The sequence below is a fragment of the Polypterus senegalus genome, chromosome 12 (assembly GCF_016835505.1).
Source record: "Polypterus senegalus isolate Bchr_013 chromosome 12, ASM1683550v1, whole genome shotgun sequence".
NCBI classification, from domain to species: Eukaryota; Metazoa; Chordata; class Cladistia; order Polypteriformes; family Polypteridae; genus Polypterus; species Polypterus senegalus.
In genome coordinates, this window is record NC_053165.1 from 9,121,327 (window position 1) to 9,140,140 (window position 18,814).

The 18,814-nt window shown below is 42.7% G+C and overlaps 1 protein-coding gene across 2 annotated transcripts in view; it reads right to left on the minus strand.

Annotated features, from left to right (window-relative positions):
* The window catches only part of fgd5a (FYVE, RhoGEF and PH domain containing 5a), a 181,626-nt gene extending 163,019 nt beyond the window's left edge, over window positions 1–18,607 (minus strand). Inside the window, exon 1 of one of the 2 annotated variants that reach the window (XM_039773630.1) lies at window positions 18,220–18,607. In XM_039773630.1, the coding sequence (XP_039629564.1) occupies window positions 18,220–18,229 (10 nt within the window). In that variant the 5' untranslated portion in view covers window positions 18,230–18,607. The remainder of the gene's footprint in view (window positions 1–18,219) is intronic. The other variant, XM_039773631.1, reaches the window with a different exon arrangement.
* Window positions 18,608–18,814: the final 207 nt, after the last annotated feature.

An 18,814-nucleotide genomic window follows, 5' to 3' on the forward strand; every position in this document is an offset into this window, starting at 1 on the left:
GCGTGACGTCAGGAGTGGGGAGCTGGGCGGAGCCACGGGGAACGGCTAGTATTTAATAATATAATAATCATAATATTGTTTTTGACAAGGCGTTAATGTCATTTAAATTATTTATTTCCTTTTTATGATGTTTTATTACATTTTACTTCATTACTTCTACTTTTTACTACGTTTTATTATTCTTTGGTATTTTAAAATTGACAGTTGTAGAGAAATACGCAAGTAACTGGTTTTCTATCGATAATAACCAAGGACCAAACCGTCTCCCTCCCACGCTCCGCTTACTCCTCTAGATGCCATCTCTTTAAATACGATCGCTTCCTCTAACATACGGGCACCCCGCGGCCCTTCGAGCGGCTCAGCCACGAGATAGCAGGCACCCGGTGAGCAAAGCGAGCAGAGGGAGCAGAGCCCCCTAGTTTTTTTAAATTGAGTCATCTGATCTCATTCATTTAAGAAAGTCGTTCGAAAATCTGAATGCATTCGAGCTGAAGGGTCTGTCACTCATAGAGGGCAGGATAGTTTGGGGCACAACGAGACGGCCAGAGCTGGTGGACCTTAGTGATGGAGGGGCTTACTGATTCAGTCTTGCACTTTATAGGTTAGCAATGGAATTTTCAGTTCAATCCTGTTAGAACCTGGGAGTCAGTGAAGGCGGAGCGGGGTGGCTGCAAGGGTCTGTGTGAAGACCCTTAGAGCAGAGGTTTGAATCAGCTGGAGCTGACAGATTAGAAGGGGCTTCTACCAGTAGGGAGTTCCAGTAGTCAAAGTGGAGGTGGAATAAAATCAGGGACAAGTTGACCTTAGAAATCACCACCCAGGGACTGGAGCTGGCATCAGAGCAATGAAATCCACAAAATGGCACCACCCACAGAGAAACAGAAAGAACGCAAAGTATTCTTAACTAAGGAGAAATAAACCTTTTTATATATATATATATATATATATATACTAATAACTTCGACAGTACTCTTTCGATATGGGGAGGTAATATGAGACCCAGCAAAATCAATACACTCAAAATGCCAAAACTGGGAAGTCAAAACACTCTCGTCGTAACCGAAATCAACACGTAAAAACCGAAGTCAGACGAATTGCTATCAAAAAAATATCAAAGAAATCTTTAAGGAAAGGCTTTGGAAATCGTGATCTACAAACTCGGCCACTGCTGAGACGAGCTTTTAACCTAACTGAGCCCTTGAGTCATCAGCTTAGAAGCCACACCCCTCGAAACCGGGACTCGTGTCATACTAACGGAATCCACCAAATGACGACGCCCACACAGAAACAAAATGGCGTCAGGAAGGATGCAAAATTATTTAGACACCGAGCTTGAGCTAGCTTGCCAGGGGGTGCAGTCAAAAATGCCAATGGGGGGTGGGGGGGGGAGAGGGAACCCCCTACGAGTTTTGAGCATACTGATATACATATCATGGAATGAGGAGCTGGAGGGGTCTCCCTTGCAGTTTTTAGTGCTGTGTCAATATCTGAATTTAGAATGAAGGGGGTCCCGAGGGGGTGGTCCCCCCTTGCAGTTTTGACTGCTACACTGGAATTTGTATCAGGAATCCATGAGGGTGGTCTCTCTCGGGGTTTCAGGTGAGCGAATATTTAAATTATCAACAGTCATATGAAAAAGTTTGGGACCCCCTCTCAGCCTGCATGATAATTGACTCTCCTTTCAACAAAAAAAGATACCAGTGGTATGTCTTTCATTTCCTAGGAACATCAGAGTACTGCGGTGTTTAATGAATAAAGATTTTTAGTGACGCAGTATTTAGTTTATGAAATTAAATCAAATGTGAAAAACTGGCTATGCAAAATGTGGGTCCCCTTGTCATTGTGCTGATTTGACTGCCTGTCACTCCTCAGTGCTGATTACTTGGTTGGATGAGCTCATTAAGCCTTGAACTTCATAGACAGGAGTGTCCAATCATGAGTGGTCAAAGGTATTTAAGGTGGTCAATTGTAAGTTGTGCTTCCTTCCCTTTGACTCTCCTCTGAAGAGTGACAGACAGCATGGGATCCTCAAAGCAACTCTCCAAAGATCTGAAAACAAAGATTGTTGAGTCTCCTGGTTTAGGGAAGGCTACAAAAGCCATCTCAGAGGTTTAAACTGTCAGTTTCAACTGTAAGGAATGGAATCAGGAAATGGAAGGCCACAGGCACAGTTGCTGTTAAACCAACTTAGGTATGGCAGGCCAAGAAAAATACAGAAGCGGCATATGAGAAGCAGGATTGTGAGAATGGTGACAGACAACCACAGATCACCTCCAAAGACCTGCAAGAACATCTCGCTGCAGATGGTGTATCTGTACATCGTTCTACAATTCAGCACATCTGTATGGCAGGGTGATGAGAAAGAAGCCCTTTCTGCACTCACGCCACAAACAGAGTCGCTTGTTGTATGCCAATGCTCATTTAGACAAGCCAGATTCATTTTGGAACAAAGTGCTTTGGACTGATGAGACAAAATGGAGTTATTTGGTCAAAACAAAAAAACGCTTTGCATGGTGGAAGAAGAACACCGCAGTCCAAGAAAAACACCTGCTACCTGCTGTCAAATGTGTTGGAGGTCCCATCATGCTGTGGGGCTGTGTGGCCAGTTCAGGGACTGGGGTCCTTGTTAAAGTCGAGGGTCGGATGAATTCAACCCAATATCAACAAATTCTTCAGGATAATGTTCAAGGATCAGTCACAAAGTTGAAGTTACTTACAGGGGTTGGATATTCCAACAAGACAATGACCCAAAACACAGTTGGAAATCTACAAAGGCATTCATGCAGAGGGAGAAGTACAATGTTCTGGAATGGCCGTCACAGTCCCCTGACTTGAATATCATTGAAAATCTATGGGATGATTTGAAGCAGGCTGTCCATCAAATTGAACTGAACTGGAGAGATTTTGTATGAAGAATGGTCAGAAATACCAACATCAGAGTCCAGACACTCATCACAGGCTACAGGAGGACAGCGTCGAGAGGCTCAAAGGAGCAAAAGGAGGCTCAGCTAAGTATTGATGTCATATCTCTGTTGGGGTGCCTGTCTAATTTTGTTATGATGCATATTGCATATTTTCTGTTAATCCAATAAACTTAATGTCACTGCTGAAATCCTACTGTCTCCATAAGGCATGTCAGATATTAAAAGGAAGTTGCTACTTTGAAAGCTCGGCCAATGAGAAACAAAAATCCAAAGAATTCAGAGGGGTTCCCAAACTTTTTCATATGACTGTGTAAGTGAAAAGGGGTTCGCACACTAATATACATATCATGGAATGAGGCGCTGGAGGGGTCCCCCTTGGAGTTTTTACTGCTGTGCTAACCAAGAACGAAGATTTGAGTGCTGCACTTAAACTGATATCAGGAATCAATGAGGTTGGTCTTCCTTGGGGTTTCAGATGCACTAATATTTAAATTAATAATCTATAAGTGAAGGGGGTCCCCTTTGTAGTTTTGAGCACACTAATACACAAATCAGGAAATGATGTTATTGCGGGGTCCCCCTTGGAGTTTTTACTGCAGTGCTACTATTTGAAACAAGCATCGATGAGCAAAGTGGGGTCACCCATGCAAGTTTTGAGTGCTGCATTGAAATTTATGACAAGAATCGATGAGATTGGCCTTCCTTCGGTGTGCTAATATTTAAAATCGGTAATCGGTGAGTGAAGGGTCCCAGTCAAGTGTTGCTGATGGCCTGGCACCTACAGGCAGCTGCTTTCCACATTTGTCTCACCTGCCAGCCATGAAGCGGGGCGCTGTGCTGGGTGAATACAGATTCACTGGTGGGAAGACACAAGACGGCAGCAGATTGATCATCCCGTTACAGGGGGCCGCTCTCTCTGGCATACCTGATTTCTTTCAAATCGACCTTTTTTTTTTTTTTCTCCTGGAAGATCATGACTTTGAAGAATCCTGGTGTGACAAATGATTCACAGTTTGAATTAATTCATCAGAGCCGTATGAGTTACAGAGGTGAAACAGCTTGAAAGGCACCCTGAATCAGAATAACTGAAATGCAAGGACAGACTGGCACCCTGCCTGGGATTGGCGCCTGTTTTGGACCTCATACTGGTGACCCTGATCTGGATTAGGAGAGTTAAAAAAAAAAAAAAAAAAAGAGGTGGCCGGACATCTTCAGTGCCACATGCTTCCTTTAATGTCATTATCTTTTTCCTGTGCTCATTTTCCTCATTTTATGTGTGATGTAAACCTGCCAGCAGTTTTCAGACCTTCACCAACGGCCATCAATCTCCTGATGTCAGATATCAAAACGTTACCATGCTCAGTTCTCGCAAAGTGACTCGTTATGTGACTTCAACAAAACCACTCAAAGTCCAATGAAGGACGCTATACGGAAATAAACGGAACATTAAAGAACTCCTTATGAAAGGCTGACTGATTGGAAAAGAGTCATTAAATAAGTGACATTTAACCCTGTGCTAATAAACGCACCTTTAACATATTCAAAAATGTATTATGAAAGACTGACTGATTGGTTCATTGATTAGAAAAAAAAAGTAATCAAAATATGTATTGTATTGTATGTAACGGTGCTAATATACAGTATGTTACTTAATTATATGAAAGAAAGACTGACTGACTGGAAAAGAGTCATTAAATGTGTATTTCTAAGCAACATTTTGATACTATGTGTGTGTGTATTATCATATTGCTTCCTTATAATAGACGTACTGATTGACTGATTAATTAGACAAAAGGAATCAAAATACGCATTCCTTGCCTGAAATGTGCTAATGTACAGTGTGTTAGATAACAAAACACTGATAGATAGATAGATAGATAGATAGATAGATAGATAGATAGATAGATAGATAGATAGATAGATAGATAGATAGATAGATAGATATGAAAGGCAATATATAATAGATAGATAGAAGACCAGAGTTCGCTTCCCAGGTCCTCCCTGCGTGGAGTTTGCATGTTCCCCCTGTGTCTTTATGGGTTTCCTCCCACAGTCCAAAGACATGCAGGTTAGGTGCATTGGAGGTCCTAAATTGTGCCTAGTGTGTGCTTGGTGTGTGTGTGTGTGTGTGTGTGTGTGCCCTGCGGTGGGCTGGCGCCATGCCCAGGGTTTGTTTCCTGCCTTGTGCCCTGTGTTGGCTGGGATTGGCTCCAGCAGACCCTCATAGTAGTGAGGATATTGCGGGTTGGATAATGGATGGATGGATGGATGGATGAAAGTCACCATATAAGTGGCACTATTTATAAAATAGAATAGATAAATGGATAGCACATTAAAGGCACTATATAAGCAGTATTATTTATGGGATAGGTAGATAGGAAAAGAAAGACACTATTTATAATAGATAGATAGATAGATAGATAGATAGATAGATAGATAGATAGATAGATAGATAGATAGATAGATAGCAAAAGAGTTAAATAACTGCATTTCTAAGCAACCCTCATGCTAATGTATGTACCTTTATCACATTAAAAAACTTTTTATGAAAGTCTGACTGATTGATTCACTTAATGATTGATTAGAAAACAACAAATCAGAATTCGATAAATGCTTGCAAAATACCGACTGACGGATGTATTGATTGACTGAGAGACTGAAAAAGTGTATTTAAATGTGAATTTCTAAGCAACATTTTGGTAATATGTGTGGATTATCATATTGCTGCCTTATAATAGACTTGCTCAATTGATTGATTGATTGATTGATTGATTGGACAAAAGGAATCAAAATATGCATTCCCTGCCTGAACTGTGCTAATGTTAGATAAGTCCTTACAAAAAACTGATTGATAGATGTATTGATTGATTGGTTTGCTGGTTGGCTGATTGATTGAAGTCATTAAATGTGTATTTCCACATTTTAATAATATGTGTGAATTATTCAAATTGTTGCCTTCTTATGAAAGATTGATTGATTGAGAGTAATTTAATAACCTGCATTTCTAAGCAGGCCCCCCTTATTATCCCATATTAAACCACTGTTTATGAAAGACAGAATGGAGTAATCAGAGTATGCATTTCCTTCCAACATTGTGCTAATTCTGTACGCAGTGTGTGCTTTAATCACATTGTGCGAGCTCCATATGAAAGGCTGTTTGATGGACTGATGGACTGACATACTTGGTCGTGGTGAGGTGCTGTGTTCCTCAGTGTGTGTGTGTGTGTGTGTGTGTGTGTGTGCGCGTGTCGTGTGTCATGTCAGCTTATTTAAAGGTGAGCCGCCTGCTCAGTTGTCATCTAAACCTTCTGAAAATAAAGCAACGACGTGTCAGTGAAAGAAAGCTAAATTCTCGAGTAATCTCATTCAGTAATTTGATAGAGTAGATCTCAAATCTTTTGCTTGATCAAATGCCAACAAATGCATTTGCCTTTCTGTTTGCTTGCTGACCTTTCACTTTTGCTGTAACGTACCCGGTTTAGGCCGTTTGCCCTGAAGATGACTCTTTGCCACCTTCAACGTAAGCCCTGGCCGTTGTAAACTCATTTTGAAGGAAACAGACTTCATTTGGCGTCACTTGTGTGTGTTATTTGCAGTGTCGCCTTGTGGTGGCCGTTTCTCGTGGCTATGCTGTTTATAGTAATGACGCCTGTCACCAGTCACATGGGTTCTTCACCACCATGGATCGGTATAGTGACCCCCGTTAACTGCGCTTGCCTCCCTGATCCGTCTGTCGATCTCACCATCCCTTTTCCCCTCATTTGTGAACAAGACCCCCCACTTGAGACAGTAACTGACCTCCCACTCGGAGAGGACAGACCCCCAGACTCAACTCTTCCTTCAGTGGCTTGAAAGAACGTACTGCAAATTCAAAAGAAGTCCGTTTCTGAGCCTCTCTCATGGGTGGCCTTGTCACATTTAAATTGCTGCGCTTTCAAGTGAAAATCTAGTTAAGAAAAGTGACAAAGTGACATGCCACTTAACATTTCCTTGTTTTAATTTGCAACTGCAAAAATGAGCACAAGCTGCAATCGTCATTCTTGACTCTAATTTCCCTCTTTACTGGGCCTACAGTTTTAACGAGACTCGTGCGTGAAGGGAAACTGCAGAGCGAAACGTCACACCCGGTTGGAGACGCCTGACAGAACTGGCGGTGAACATTTCGACGCCGTGATTAAAAGTAAACAGGCCGATGCGTAGGCTGATCTCAAATACTCGACATCTTCAACCGACTTTACATTTTTCAGATAAGAAGGAGCCTGGCCTGCTTCCACGATTTCGACAAAGACGTCGCTTCAACCTCAGACCGATTCACGGGTGTGAAACTGCGCAGAGTTTACCTCCGTCAATCCCGAGTCAGTCAGGGCTTCGACGGCCCTGGCAGTAGGAACCCAAACTGGAATGGCGACCCAGTCGATCGCAGGGCACAGGTGGGAGTGGACAGATGTCGGGGGGGTAAATGGCGTAGCCACAACCACATGGAGAAGATGGACCCTCTACGCGGTTAGGGGTTTTCCTACCTGTGGTCATTTTTCAGATTTTTTATGTTGGTGTAATACGGTGAAGTAATCGTCCATTTCTTAAATAGAACCCATCGATTTAAATCCCAAGTATGCAAGCAGCACGAGGAACCAACCTTACGATGGTGGCCAGTGCTCCACAGCTAATTCAGTGTCATAACTCCGGGTTAACCGGCCATCTTTCCTTTTTTGTTCCATGAAACCAACGACGGCAGCAATGGCTCAAGGAAGGAGACAACACTTGACGGTGTACCAGCACTTTAAAGTTAATTTCTTGTCACATCATTCAGGACCAGGCCACCCTGCTCGTAACTCCACTCTCCTTATCTCCTCCTTTATGGCTGTGCCTAAGCCATCTGTGTTCACCTTGAAAGGTCATTTATAAAACCGACTACAGCCGTGGCCAAAAGTTCTGAGGATGACCCAAGTGTTGGTTTTCACCAAGTTTGCTGCTTCAGTGTTTTTAGATCTTTCTGTCAGATGTTTCTCTGGTGTACTGAAGTAGAATTACAAGCAGTTCAGAAGATTCAAAGGCTTTTATTGACAATGACATGATGTTTATGTGCAGAGTCCATATTTGCAATGTTGGCCCTTCTTTCTTTTTCAAGACCTCTGCAATTCACCCTGGAAGGCTGGCAATCAACTTATGGGACAAATCCTGACTGATGGCAGCCCATTCTTGCTAATCAATGTTTGGAGTTTTCCAAAATTGGTGGGTTTTTGATTGTCCACCCGCCTGTTGAGGATTCTCAATGGGGAGTTTCCTGGCCGTGGATCCCAAATTTCAATGATTTTGTTCCCCAAGTCACTCAGTTCTCACTTGTGAATTCTGACCCGGTGCTCCATCATGCTGGTCACCAAACTCTTCTTGGATGGTTGAGAGAAGTTGCTCTCGGAGGATGTCGTCATCCCATTCTTTATTCATAGCTTGGGATTGGAGGACACCGGCAGGGCAGAGCTTGCTCAGGCATGGCAGCAGGCAGGTGTGAGGGAGGTGAAGACTTTTGGAGGATGGCCTGGTGGGTGTCAAGAAGGGCAGCAAAGAAGCCAAGAAGAACATCGGGGACAGACTGATATCTCAATGGGGAGTTTCCTGGCCATGGACCCAAAATTTCGATGATTTGTTCCCCGAGCCACTTCGTTCTCACTTTGGCCTTCTGAGCCGGTGCTCCGTCATGCTGGACAAGGCATTGTGGGTCACCAAACTGTTCTTGGATGGCTGTGAGAAGTTGCTCTCAGAGGATGTTGTGGTCCCATTCTTTATTCAGGGCTGTGTTCTCAGGCCGAATTGTGAGTGAGCCCTGCATTGCCTTGGCTGAGAAGCAACCCCACGTGACATGAATGGTCTCAGGATGCTTTACTGTTGGCCTGACACAGGACTGATGGTAGCGCCGCTCACCTTTTCTTTCTTGTGGAGGCCCCAAACAATCAGAAAGGGGGTTCATCAGAGACAATGACTTTCCCCCAGAAGTTCTCAACAGTCCAATCCCAGAATATCAGTCTGTCCCTGATGGCTTCTTTGCTGCCCTTCTTGACACCCACCAGGCCATCCTCCAAAAGTCTTTACCTCACTCCCACCTACCTGCTGCCATTCCTAAATGAGCTCTGCACTGGTGGTGCCCCTCAAATCCCAAGCCATGAATAAAGAATGGGACCACAACATCCTCCGAAAGCAACTTGTCCCAACCATCCAAGAACAGCTTGGTGACCAACATGATGGAACAACGGGCCATAAGGCAAAAGGGACTCGGGGAACAAAACATCGACATTTGGGGTCCATGGTCAGGAAACTCCCCATTGAGAGCTTCTGGTCGATCCTCAAGAGGCGGGTGGACAAACACAAACCCACCAATTCTGACAAACTCCAAGCACTGACAATGCAAGAATGGGCTGCCATCAGTCAGGATTGGGCCCAGAAGTTGATTGACAGCCTGCCTGAGTGAATTGCAAAGTTCTTGAAAAAGAAAGAAGGGCCAACATTTCAAATATGGACTCTGCACATAAACATCATGTCATTGTCAAAAGCCTTTGAAACTTCTGAACTGCCCGTAATTCTACTTCAGTACACCAGAGAAACATCTGACAGAAAGATCTAAAAACACTGAAGCAGCGAACTTTGTGAAAACCAACACTTGGCTCATTCTCAAATCTTTCAGCCACAACTGTAGTCAGATTTATAAATTACCTTTCAAGGTGAACACAAATGGGTCAGGCACAGCCATAAAGGAGGAGATAAGGAGAGTGGAGTTACAAGCAGGGTGGCCAGGTCCTTAAAAAATTGCCAGGACTGCTTAAAAATAGCAAATTTGCCCCAAAAAATAGCCCAATACCCGAGATGAACAAAGTGACCCACCAGAGAACGAATGGCGGTGTGCAGTGCAAATAGGTTAGGTACATACCATTGAAACCCAGGGGGGGTTCACCCTCAGAGATATTTCAGAGTGATACTGTAGAATGGGCATATAGCGTCACACAACACGTGCAGTTGGAGATCCCCCTTGGCAATCATCTTACAATGATAAAGAACATACACGAGTGCAAATCACGTGCTAATTGGAAAGAATTTGCAAAATCTATAAACATGCAAATTTTGAGTAAAGTCCATTTACAGTAAGTTAGCTGTGTAATAGCAACACATCACAAAGGCATTTGGAAAATGGATGGATGTTTCATAGAGCAATTCCATGTGCCCTTTACATTCTACAGATACTGAAAATAAACACTGAATACATGCGGGCACGAGGACGACGTGGAGTGACACTTTGGAGTGTAGCCAATGGGAGCTGGAAAGTGAGCTTCAACCGCCCCTTCACGTTAAGGCAGAGCAAAGGAACCAATCACAGGGAAGAAAGACTCCGCGGCACATTCTGAGAAGATCATTTGTCAGGATTCCTTGGAGTGAAAGGCTCAAGTGACCACAAATTTAACAGCAAATACAACGAGGTGAGAAGACTGGTGAATGGAAAACAGGAGTGACGTCTACAAGATAGGATACTGCCCCGCTGTCTCAAACTTCACTTTTATTGTATAAAAAAAATAAACAGATAAATTAAATGAGGCACCCACCCGCAAACATACTGTACCTACAGTTAGAAGCAGCTATGCTTAACACACTCGGGTACAATGAGAGGCAGTGACTCACACACGCAACACACACACACACACACACACACATACTGTACAGTCACAGACAGACACACTCAGTATGTGTAGATAGATAGATAGATAGATAGATAGATAGATAGATAGATAGATAGATAGATAGATAGATAGATAGATAGATAGATAGATAGATAGATAGATAGATAGAAATGAAAGGAACTAAATAAGAAGAATTTATGAGAGGAATTTTAGGAGGAAATGAAAGTTACTGGGCAGCACGGTGGCGCAGTGGGTAGCGACTGCTGCCTCGCAGTTAGAAGACCAGGGTTTGCTTCCCAGGTCCTCCCTGCGTGGAGTTTGCATGTTCTCCCCGTGTCTTTGTGGGTTTCCTCCCACAGTCCATAGACAAGCAGGTTAGGTGCATTGGTGATTCTAAATTGTCCCTAACTTGTGCTTGGTGTGTGGGTGTGTGTGTGCCCTGCGGTGGGTTGGCGCCCTGCTCGGGGTTTGTTTCTTGCCTTACGCCCTGTGTTGGCTGGGATTGGCTCCAGCAGACCCCTATGGCCCTGTACTTAGGATATAGTGGGTTGGATAATGGATGGATGGAAGGATGAAAGTCACTATATAAGTGGCACTATTTATAAAATAGATAGAATAGATAAATGGATAGCACATAAAAGGCGCTATATAAGTAGAACTATTTATGGGATAGGTAGATAGGAAAAGAAAGACACTATTTATAATATAGATAGATAGATAGATAGATAGATAGATAGATAGATAGATAGATAGATAGATAGATAGAAAGGCACTATATAATATAGATAGATAGATAGATAGATAGATAGATAGATAGATAGATAGATAGATAGATAGATAGATATGAAAGGCACTATATAATATAGATAGATAGATATGAAAGGCACTATATAATATAGATAGATAGATATGAAAGGCACTATATAATATAGATAGATAGATAGATAGATAGATATGAAAGGCACTATATAATATAGATAGATAGATAGATAGATAGATAGATAGATAAAGGCACTATATAAGTAGCACTTTTTATGCAACAGATAGCTTTTATAATAAATATTTCCTTCACCCTTCTCTTTATATTTTATGCTTAAGTGTCACTCACGTTTATAGCTATGCACATTAAAAGTCTGATGGATGGTTCATCTTTTAAATCTAATTCTGTTGCAAGTAAAGAGAAATAAACTAATTTTGTCATTTTTGTAGCCCACTCTACCAATTGCACAAAAGATTTTTGCTTTTAATTAATACGAAAAATAAATATCAGCTCAATGGAGACATGCTGCCGTTTATGACTTCTTTTTGTGAAGATAATGTGCTGTTGTGGATTCTTAATAATTGTCACACGACTCGGATTACGTCGGTCCGTCGACTCTGTTAAAAGTGAGGGTGCCCAAACGGTCCTTCAGAGGGACCCTCTGGTCTGGGGTTCTCAGAAGATCTCTCCACATGAAGGTTCCTGAAAGAATCTTAACAGGTCCCGTAAATAACCACGGATAGAGGAGAACAGACGGGTGAAATCTCATCTTAAGCGGACTCTTGCTGCACACCATAACGCAGACCGACTTCAGGTTTTCTTAGCCTGTTTCTGTCCTATTAGGCATTGGCAGTCATAAAGATTTTTGTTTCCTCCACATACCAAGAACCTTTTCAAAAGCCAAACATCCGCTTTCATATATGCAAAGATCTCATCCGAGGACGACATGGTTTCTTTATCGAGCAAAGTTTCACTGAGAAACCCCAGCAGCCAGTGCGGTGCCATTTCAGAACGAGTGCGCGCAGAGCGGCACGACCTGGTCGAGTGCTGGCCGCCACTATCGGTTCTCCCCGTGTCCATATTACTCTTGCGGTCTCTCCTCCCTTGGACTTCACTTTCCTCTCGCGCCCCCTGGTGTTGTGTGAACCCTCTGAACTGAAGTGGCCCGAGTCTCGACTCGAGGGTGGCCGTCTGTGTGTGTGTGAAAGTCAAACAGGTGGTCCCGTAGTGCAGAAAGCGTGCTCAGAACAGAAACACTCACTCACGCACGCACACAGACTCCCACCCGTAAAGTGCACCACTGAGCCATTTACCTTTAAAATAAATTCACGCCAACATGCCTGAATAATAACATTCAATACGCGTTTAAGCCGAAATCTCCATCATTTTATCTTCAGTGCTGTTGGACTATCCGGTCGGACAGATGGCGCCGAGTGAGTCTGGGGTGGGATTGACAGTAGCATTGCGCTCTGAATGCCCCAAATCTGGAAAAGTAGCCCTGCGCAAAAAAAGGAAGCACATTCCCGAAGGTGCAATTGTGGGCCCCGTGCTAGTTTATGACACCGCACGATTCTTCCTGGCTCGTATTTCTCGTTCCCCTTTGTAAACATCTGAAGATCCTAAAAACGCCGCTGCGGAGTTCCGATCGACCTCTGGCTGTTGAAGACTTTAAATACACGCGGGGGAATTAGCAAGGAACTTGAAGAAGACCAAAAACAATGATAAAATAATATCTTTTCTTGTTCTGTTAGTAGCTTACTCTGCATTAGAAATGTGTTTAAAAGTCCACAATACCAATTACATGCGTGAAAATCCTTTCCCAGAATGAGGTGGGTTTCTGCAAAGCAAATGTTCGAGAACACGCGGCTTAGGGGAACTTAGCAAGGAATATGAAAAAATAAATAAATAAAGATCAGGAAGAAAGTGCAATTTACAACTCGCATTTATCGCCGGGAGGTTCAACGGAATTACCGTCCCGACGCTTCTACGGACCGCACAGCGCAACGAGCGGAAGGGTTTCGGCTTGCGGAGCGAAGGGAGTCGGCTCAGACTCAAAACTGCGGCGTGCGGTGGCTGTCAAATATACCCGCTTACCTGGCAGGTGAAATAGAAGAAGAAAAAAACAATCACAAAACCGGAAACCAAAACATTTTATACCACTAAAAGAGTCAAACGTACGCCTTTTGCCTTTGTGAGTTGAGAATAGTTCGCAAATCCCGACAATATGAGCAACTCATTCGGTTTCAAAAACTTGATTTTTTGCAAAAAAGGTGGATTCATGTATGCATAGAAATTAAAATTCAAATCCCCAGAAACTGGTAAAAGTGTAAAAAAAAAAAAAACTTTATCACAGCGACAACCAACTCTGGACGGGACGCCGCGCCACTTTCACTTGTAAAACATACCCAATGGCGGAAATGTCAACATGAAAATTTCAGACAAAATAAACTGTTTAGATCCATAGCAGGTTCCATAAAGAACCATGACTATAGATTATACCAGATTTGTGAAATAGCAATGGCCTCGTTATTTTTTGCTTACTAGACATTCAAGATGTCTGTTTTGTCCACGGGGCGGCACGTTGGCGAAGTGGTGGGGTGGCCCGGTGGCGCAGTGGTAGCGCGGCTGCCTCGCAGGATGAAAAGAACTGCACTTTAGATTAAAAAAAAATAGATATCTCGGGTGCAAGCTATAAAATCGTTTTTAACAAAAAATATTCAGTTATATTTAACATACTCTATGCTGAAACATATTTTATGTAAAATAAATGAAAGTTTTTCATGTTCTGTTAAATCAATTATGTTAAACCAACTTGATTAATGTCAAAAAATATATTTCATTAATTTATTTGTAACTTTTTTTTTTTAATATGTACATCACCGAGCTATTTAACTATAATATACCTCTCTTGGTTGAATATTATACTTGCTTCATTATCACTTTTTAAATTTATGGTCAAATCACTTTAAAAAAACTGGCCGTAACTTAAAGCTTAACTCTGATTGGCAGGTGAACTGCCGATCATTTAACTGTCAAAATCAGTCAGGAGTTGAGACCAGAGTGAGACTCATCTCAGTAATCATAATAATAATAATATATAATATATTTGTAAGCAGTTAATTATAATTCTGTTATTAATATTACATTAAGCGGGTCCTTTCTGTTTTCAAATCACATCTTACATCTACACTGTTACACATACTGGTTCTTAAGTGGCGCTTAATGGTTCTTTACTGGGCTGTATGGTTCGTTGCTAAGCCTATGCTTGGCAAGCCGCCATTTTATTCTGAGTCGGGTTCTTCGCTTATGAAGCTGATTTTATGTGCTTTGCAAAAACTTCCTAATATGTAGAAATAATCTAAAAATCTTTAATATTTGGCATGCCGCCTAGCAGGACACCGGCAGATTAAGAACACCCAAATTTAAGCCCGTGTGTGTTTTTTTTAAGTAAATTTTATTTCCATAAAACAAAACACAAAGCACCTTTTTCTGGTTCAGATCTCCCACCACTTACATTATCATTCTCGTACGAATTACAGCTGCTATCTTTTTCCATTACACAGTATAACAACTTGATGAAAAACATTCATATGTGTTATCGTATGCAGCAAGGGATCTTTTATGCTCGGGAGCCATTGGTATTTTACTCTCAGTTCATGGTTATTTACTGTATGGAGCCTGTTACTGATCAAAATAAATAAATTAAAAAAAATACAACCTTCATGTGGATATATTGGGGTCCTTAGGATCCAAAAATGCCCCCCCTATGGCACCACTCTGGAATCTTTATTGTTAAAAGTATGGATTCTTACACTAAGCTTGTTAGAAAACTGATGGATGGATGGAACATACAAGAGCCTTGCAATCCAGCGAATCAAAACACCTCACGCTAAATAGTTCAGTGCTACAACATTGAACTTACAACGTCAACACGATGCGCATTTCATTTACCTACACAGCATGAGCACCACCACCACTTAACTTTCATTAAACGCAATCCCAACAGACACACGCTCCAGCTCTTGGATTAAATAAGACGTTAGCAGACTACAAGTCGTCTTGTCCAGTGCAGAAGTAGCCGTTGCTTTTGTGTTACAGGGTGGTGCTGCTATTTTTCCGGTATTTCCTGAACGATTCCGCATAAATCAGCTCCAATAACCCCCAAAACATTCAGAACCCACCGTGTAATTAAGCTGCTAACCATCATTGCATTTTTTGTTTCTAACACTGCAAACACATGAAGGGGGCTGAGGAAGGCTCTGAAGCGTTGCTGGGAGGGGGCGTGCCCTTATGCAAATATACTAACTTCATGCAAATTTAGAACGTTGCGTCATTGTGAGTTTACGGCAATGTAACAACTACACTCGCACATTAAAACAATGGATACGGACAGCTAAAACGCTGCTTAAATGTATATTTACATGCATTTATCTAACTAACTTAATTATTTTAAGCGTTTATTGTATTATAAGGCCTTTTGTAATATGATATTATAAAGATACTAAAATGTATTGCTGCGGTGGGCTGGCGCCCTGCCCGGGGTTTGTTTCCTGCCTTGCGCCCTGTGTTGGCTGGGATTGGCTCCAGCAGACCCCGTGACCCTGTAGTTTGGATATTGTGGGTTGGATAATGGATGGATGGATGAAATTTATTGCTAAGGCAAGTTTTATTTACACAGTACAAAACACACAACACAAAGCAACTTTGTCTTTTTGAAAGATCAAACCAATTCCAGTAGACTATATAACAATAACATTCTAATTAAAGAACATTACGTTTTCCCATTTTCTTCCCCTAACCGAAAACCAGCATTCCTCCAAAACATTGGAGCGACGTCCGCACTTTACACGTGTATTTATATAATAAAAATAATTTCCAGAAAATACCCTATTTCCCATTCCCCAATATCCATAAACCATTCCATCTCACTCTTATAACGTGAATAAAACAGAAATATAAAAAGGATGGTTTATATCAATAATTCAGTTTTATACGAGGCAAACAAAAATATGCTTTTGTGATGATGTAAGGTGGGCAACAATTTGCCAGTGTATTAAAAAAAAATCCAAAATCAATGTCCACAACCGCACAAAACCCACAAATTCGGGGAAAAAAATCAATTTATTAAAAGTCTTCACCTTTCTTTCCATCCGTACAAAGGTGTGGCGACCCCTTGGGGCACAGTGCAAAGAAAGGGGGGGGGTCTTTATGCAAATAAGGGACTGTCGTGTTTATAAATCTTACTTATTTTAAGATAAATTAGCTTAATTCAAGTGTGAGTAGTGAAATTAGGAGTCTCATGTTTTGAATATTAAAAAGGGTTAGTATGGAGTAAAATTAACATAAAATAAATGAGTAGAGACAACAACCCCCGAGGCTGCTTACGTTTTAATTATGAGAATGACGTCAGCGTAATTTGAATAATAATTTACGTAATCTCAACACAGATTATTATTTTAAATTAAATTAATTTAAATTGGATAAATAAGTAAACAACCTGATAGTTCTTTTTTTTTCTTTCTTTTTCACTACAATAAGGAGAGCGGAGATCACATGCCGGGTGGTCCGTGCACGGAGGTTGCATGTTCTCCCCGTGTCCATCCACACTCTAAAGACACGCAGGTCAGGTGAATTGCTGATACTGAACGACGCCCTGCGATTGACTGCGATTGCTCCTGCCTAATGCCCGATGTTGCTGAGAAAGGCTCCAGCTTCCCCTCGACCCTGAACTGGATAAGCCGGTTGAGAAAGTCAGCTTCTGTAACAGGTCCCATAAATAACCATGAGTAGATCTGTGAAATCCCATTTTACAAGGACTTGCCATGCCGTAACACAGACTGATTTCAGGTTTTCTTAATCCGCGAGTGTCCTGCAGGAGAGCCTAGTATACTTGACATTCGTAGTAGTGAAAATGTCTGTTGTGTTTACCTATATGGAACCTTTTCGAAGCCCAAAGAACCAACTTCATGGACAAATAACCCTTCCCAGAATTCAATCGTTCGTTCAAAAGCAATGGTTCAGTGAGGAACCACACATCCCAGCGAGGTGCCATTAAAGAAGCAGTACCTTTGTGGGTGATCCGGCACGCTTTGCATACGCACATGCCCGCACACTCATACGCTCAGTTTTAGAGTTTCGAGAACTTGGAAGAAAACACACGCGAACACGGAGAGAAAGAAAAAACTCCACGCGGACACAGCCCGGACCAAATAGGAGATCAGAGACACCGCACCAGAAACTTAATTAGGAAGATGGCTAATGTCACAGACACGGACTTGTTACAGTGATAGTAGGATTTATGAGTCCTTTAGAATAAGGGAGCAGTACGGGCTGAGCACATAATGTGAAAAAAATAAAGAAATAAATTCGGGATCCAGCAAGGCCCTCCACAGTAATCATATTAGGGCAGAAGACTACGCTGGTCAGTGCTCAGTAAGTAATTTACTTACTCGTTTATGGTGACCTTTCTGAAAACTACAACGGGCGCAATCTTACAAACGACGCCTTGGGGGTTTTAGTGACCAATCACATCAAACACTAAGCTCTAAAATAAAATGATTTGGAGATAATTGGTGAAATGTGCCCCTGTGTCACACTTGAGCAGACGTTCTGTCCCAGTCTGTACCGGTTTCAGCGTCTCTATAGCCCCTTTCCACACCCCAGGCTCCCCCCCATCAGCATATCGTTCAGATTTCACCATGCAGGGCGCATCGCCTCCGAATGAGTCAATTCGACTTGAAGCCCAAGTTTCTCTCCACATCCCACCATTTCACGCCCCAGAAAGCCCCGCGGATCGGGGCCACCTGTCCAGTAGAGTTGACGCGTAACTTAAGTGAAGCCCGCATTAGAAGGCGGCGGCGGTGGCTGCACATACCTGCGCTCATGCTGTAGGAGCCGCGCCGCGCCGCGCCTCGGCTGACATCAGATCATCTTCTCCTTTCCTCGCAGACAAAACCACATCCACAGAGCGACAAACTTAGTCCTAGAAAAGGCGAGAGTCGGGACGAGGAGCAGGACGGGACATGCTGCTGACTCTTTAGCTCTCCGGTGTACTCGGCAGCGCTGCTCGCTGCGCATCCCTTCCCGGCGGTGCCTCAGCGCTTCCAAGTCTGGCTCGCTGGATCAGGCATTTCCCGTCCTTTCCTGCAGAGGAAGCCCTTTTGCTCAGTCAGGGATTGTGCACTTGTGCAGCACAGGAAAAACAAGTCGCGATTTAAAGGGACAGAAGGAAAGTGGCGAGCGCGGCGCCGCAACCTCGAAGGCGAAGCGCACAGGCGCAGGTGTGAGTGCGGGAGAGAGAGAGAGAGAGAGAGAGAAAGTGCGTGCGTGCGGGGCGAGCGAGGGAGCGGCGTGTCAGCGGGGGCGATTCGGGGGACTGTGGGGGCCCTAGAAAAAAAAAAACTCAATTGAGCGCTCCAACTCACACTCCCCTGTGTCTACAAATGGGAAAATTTATTATCAGTGTTTTA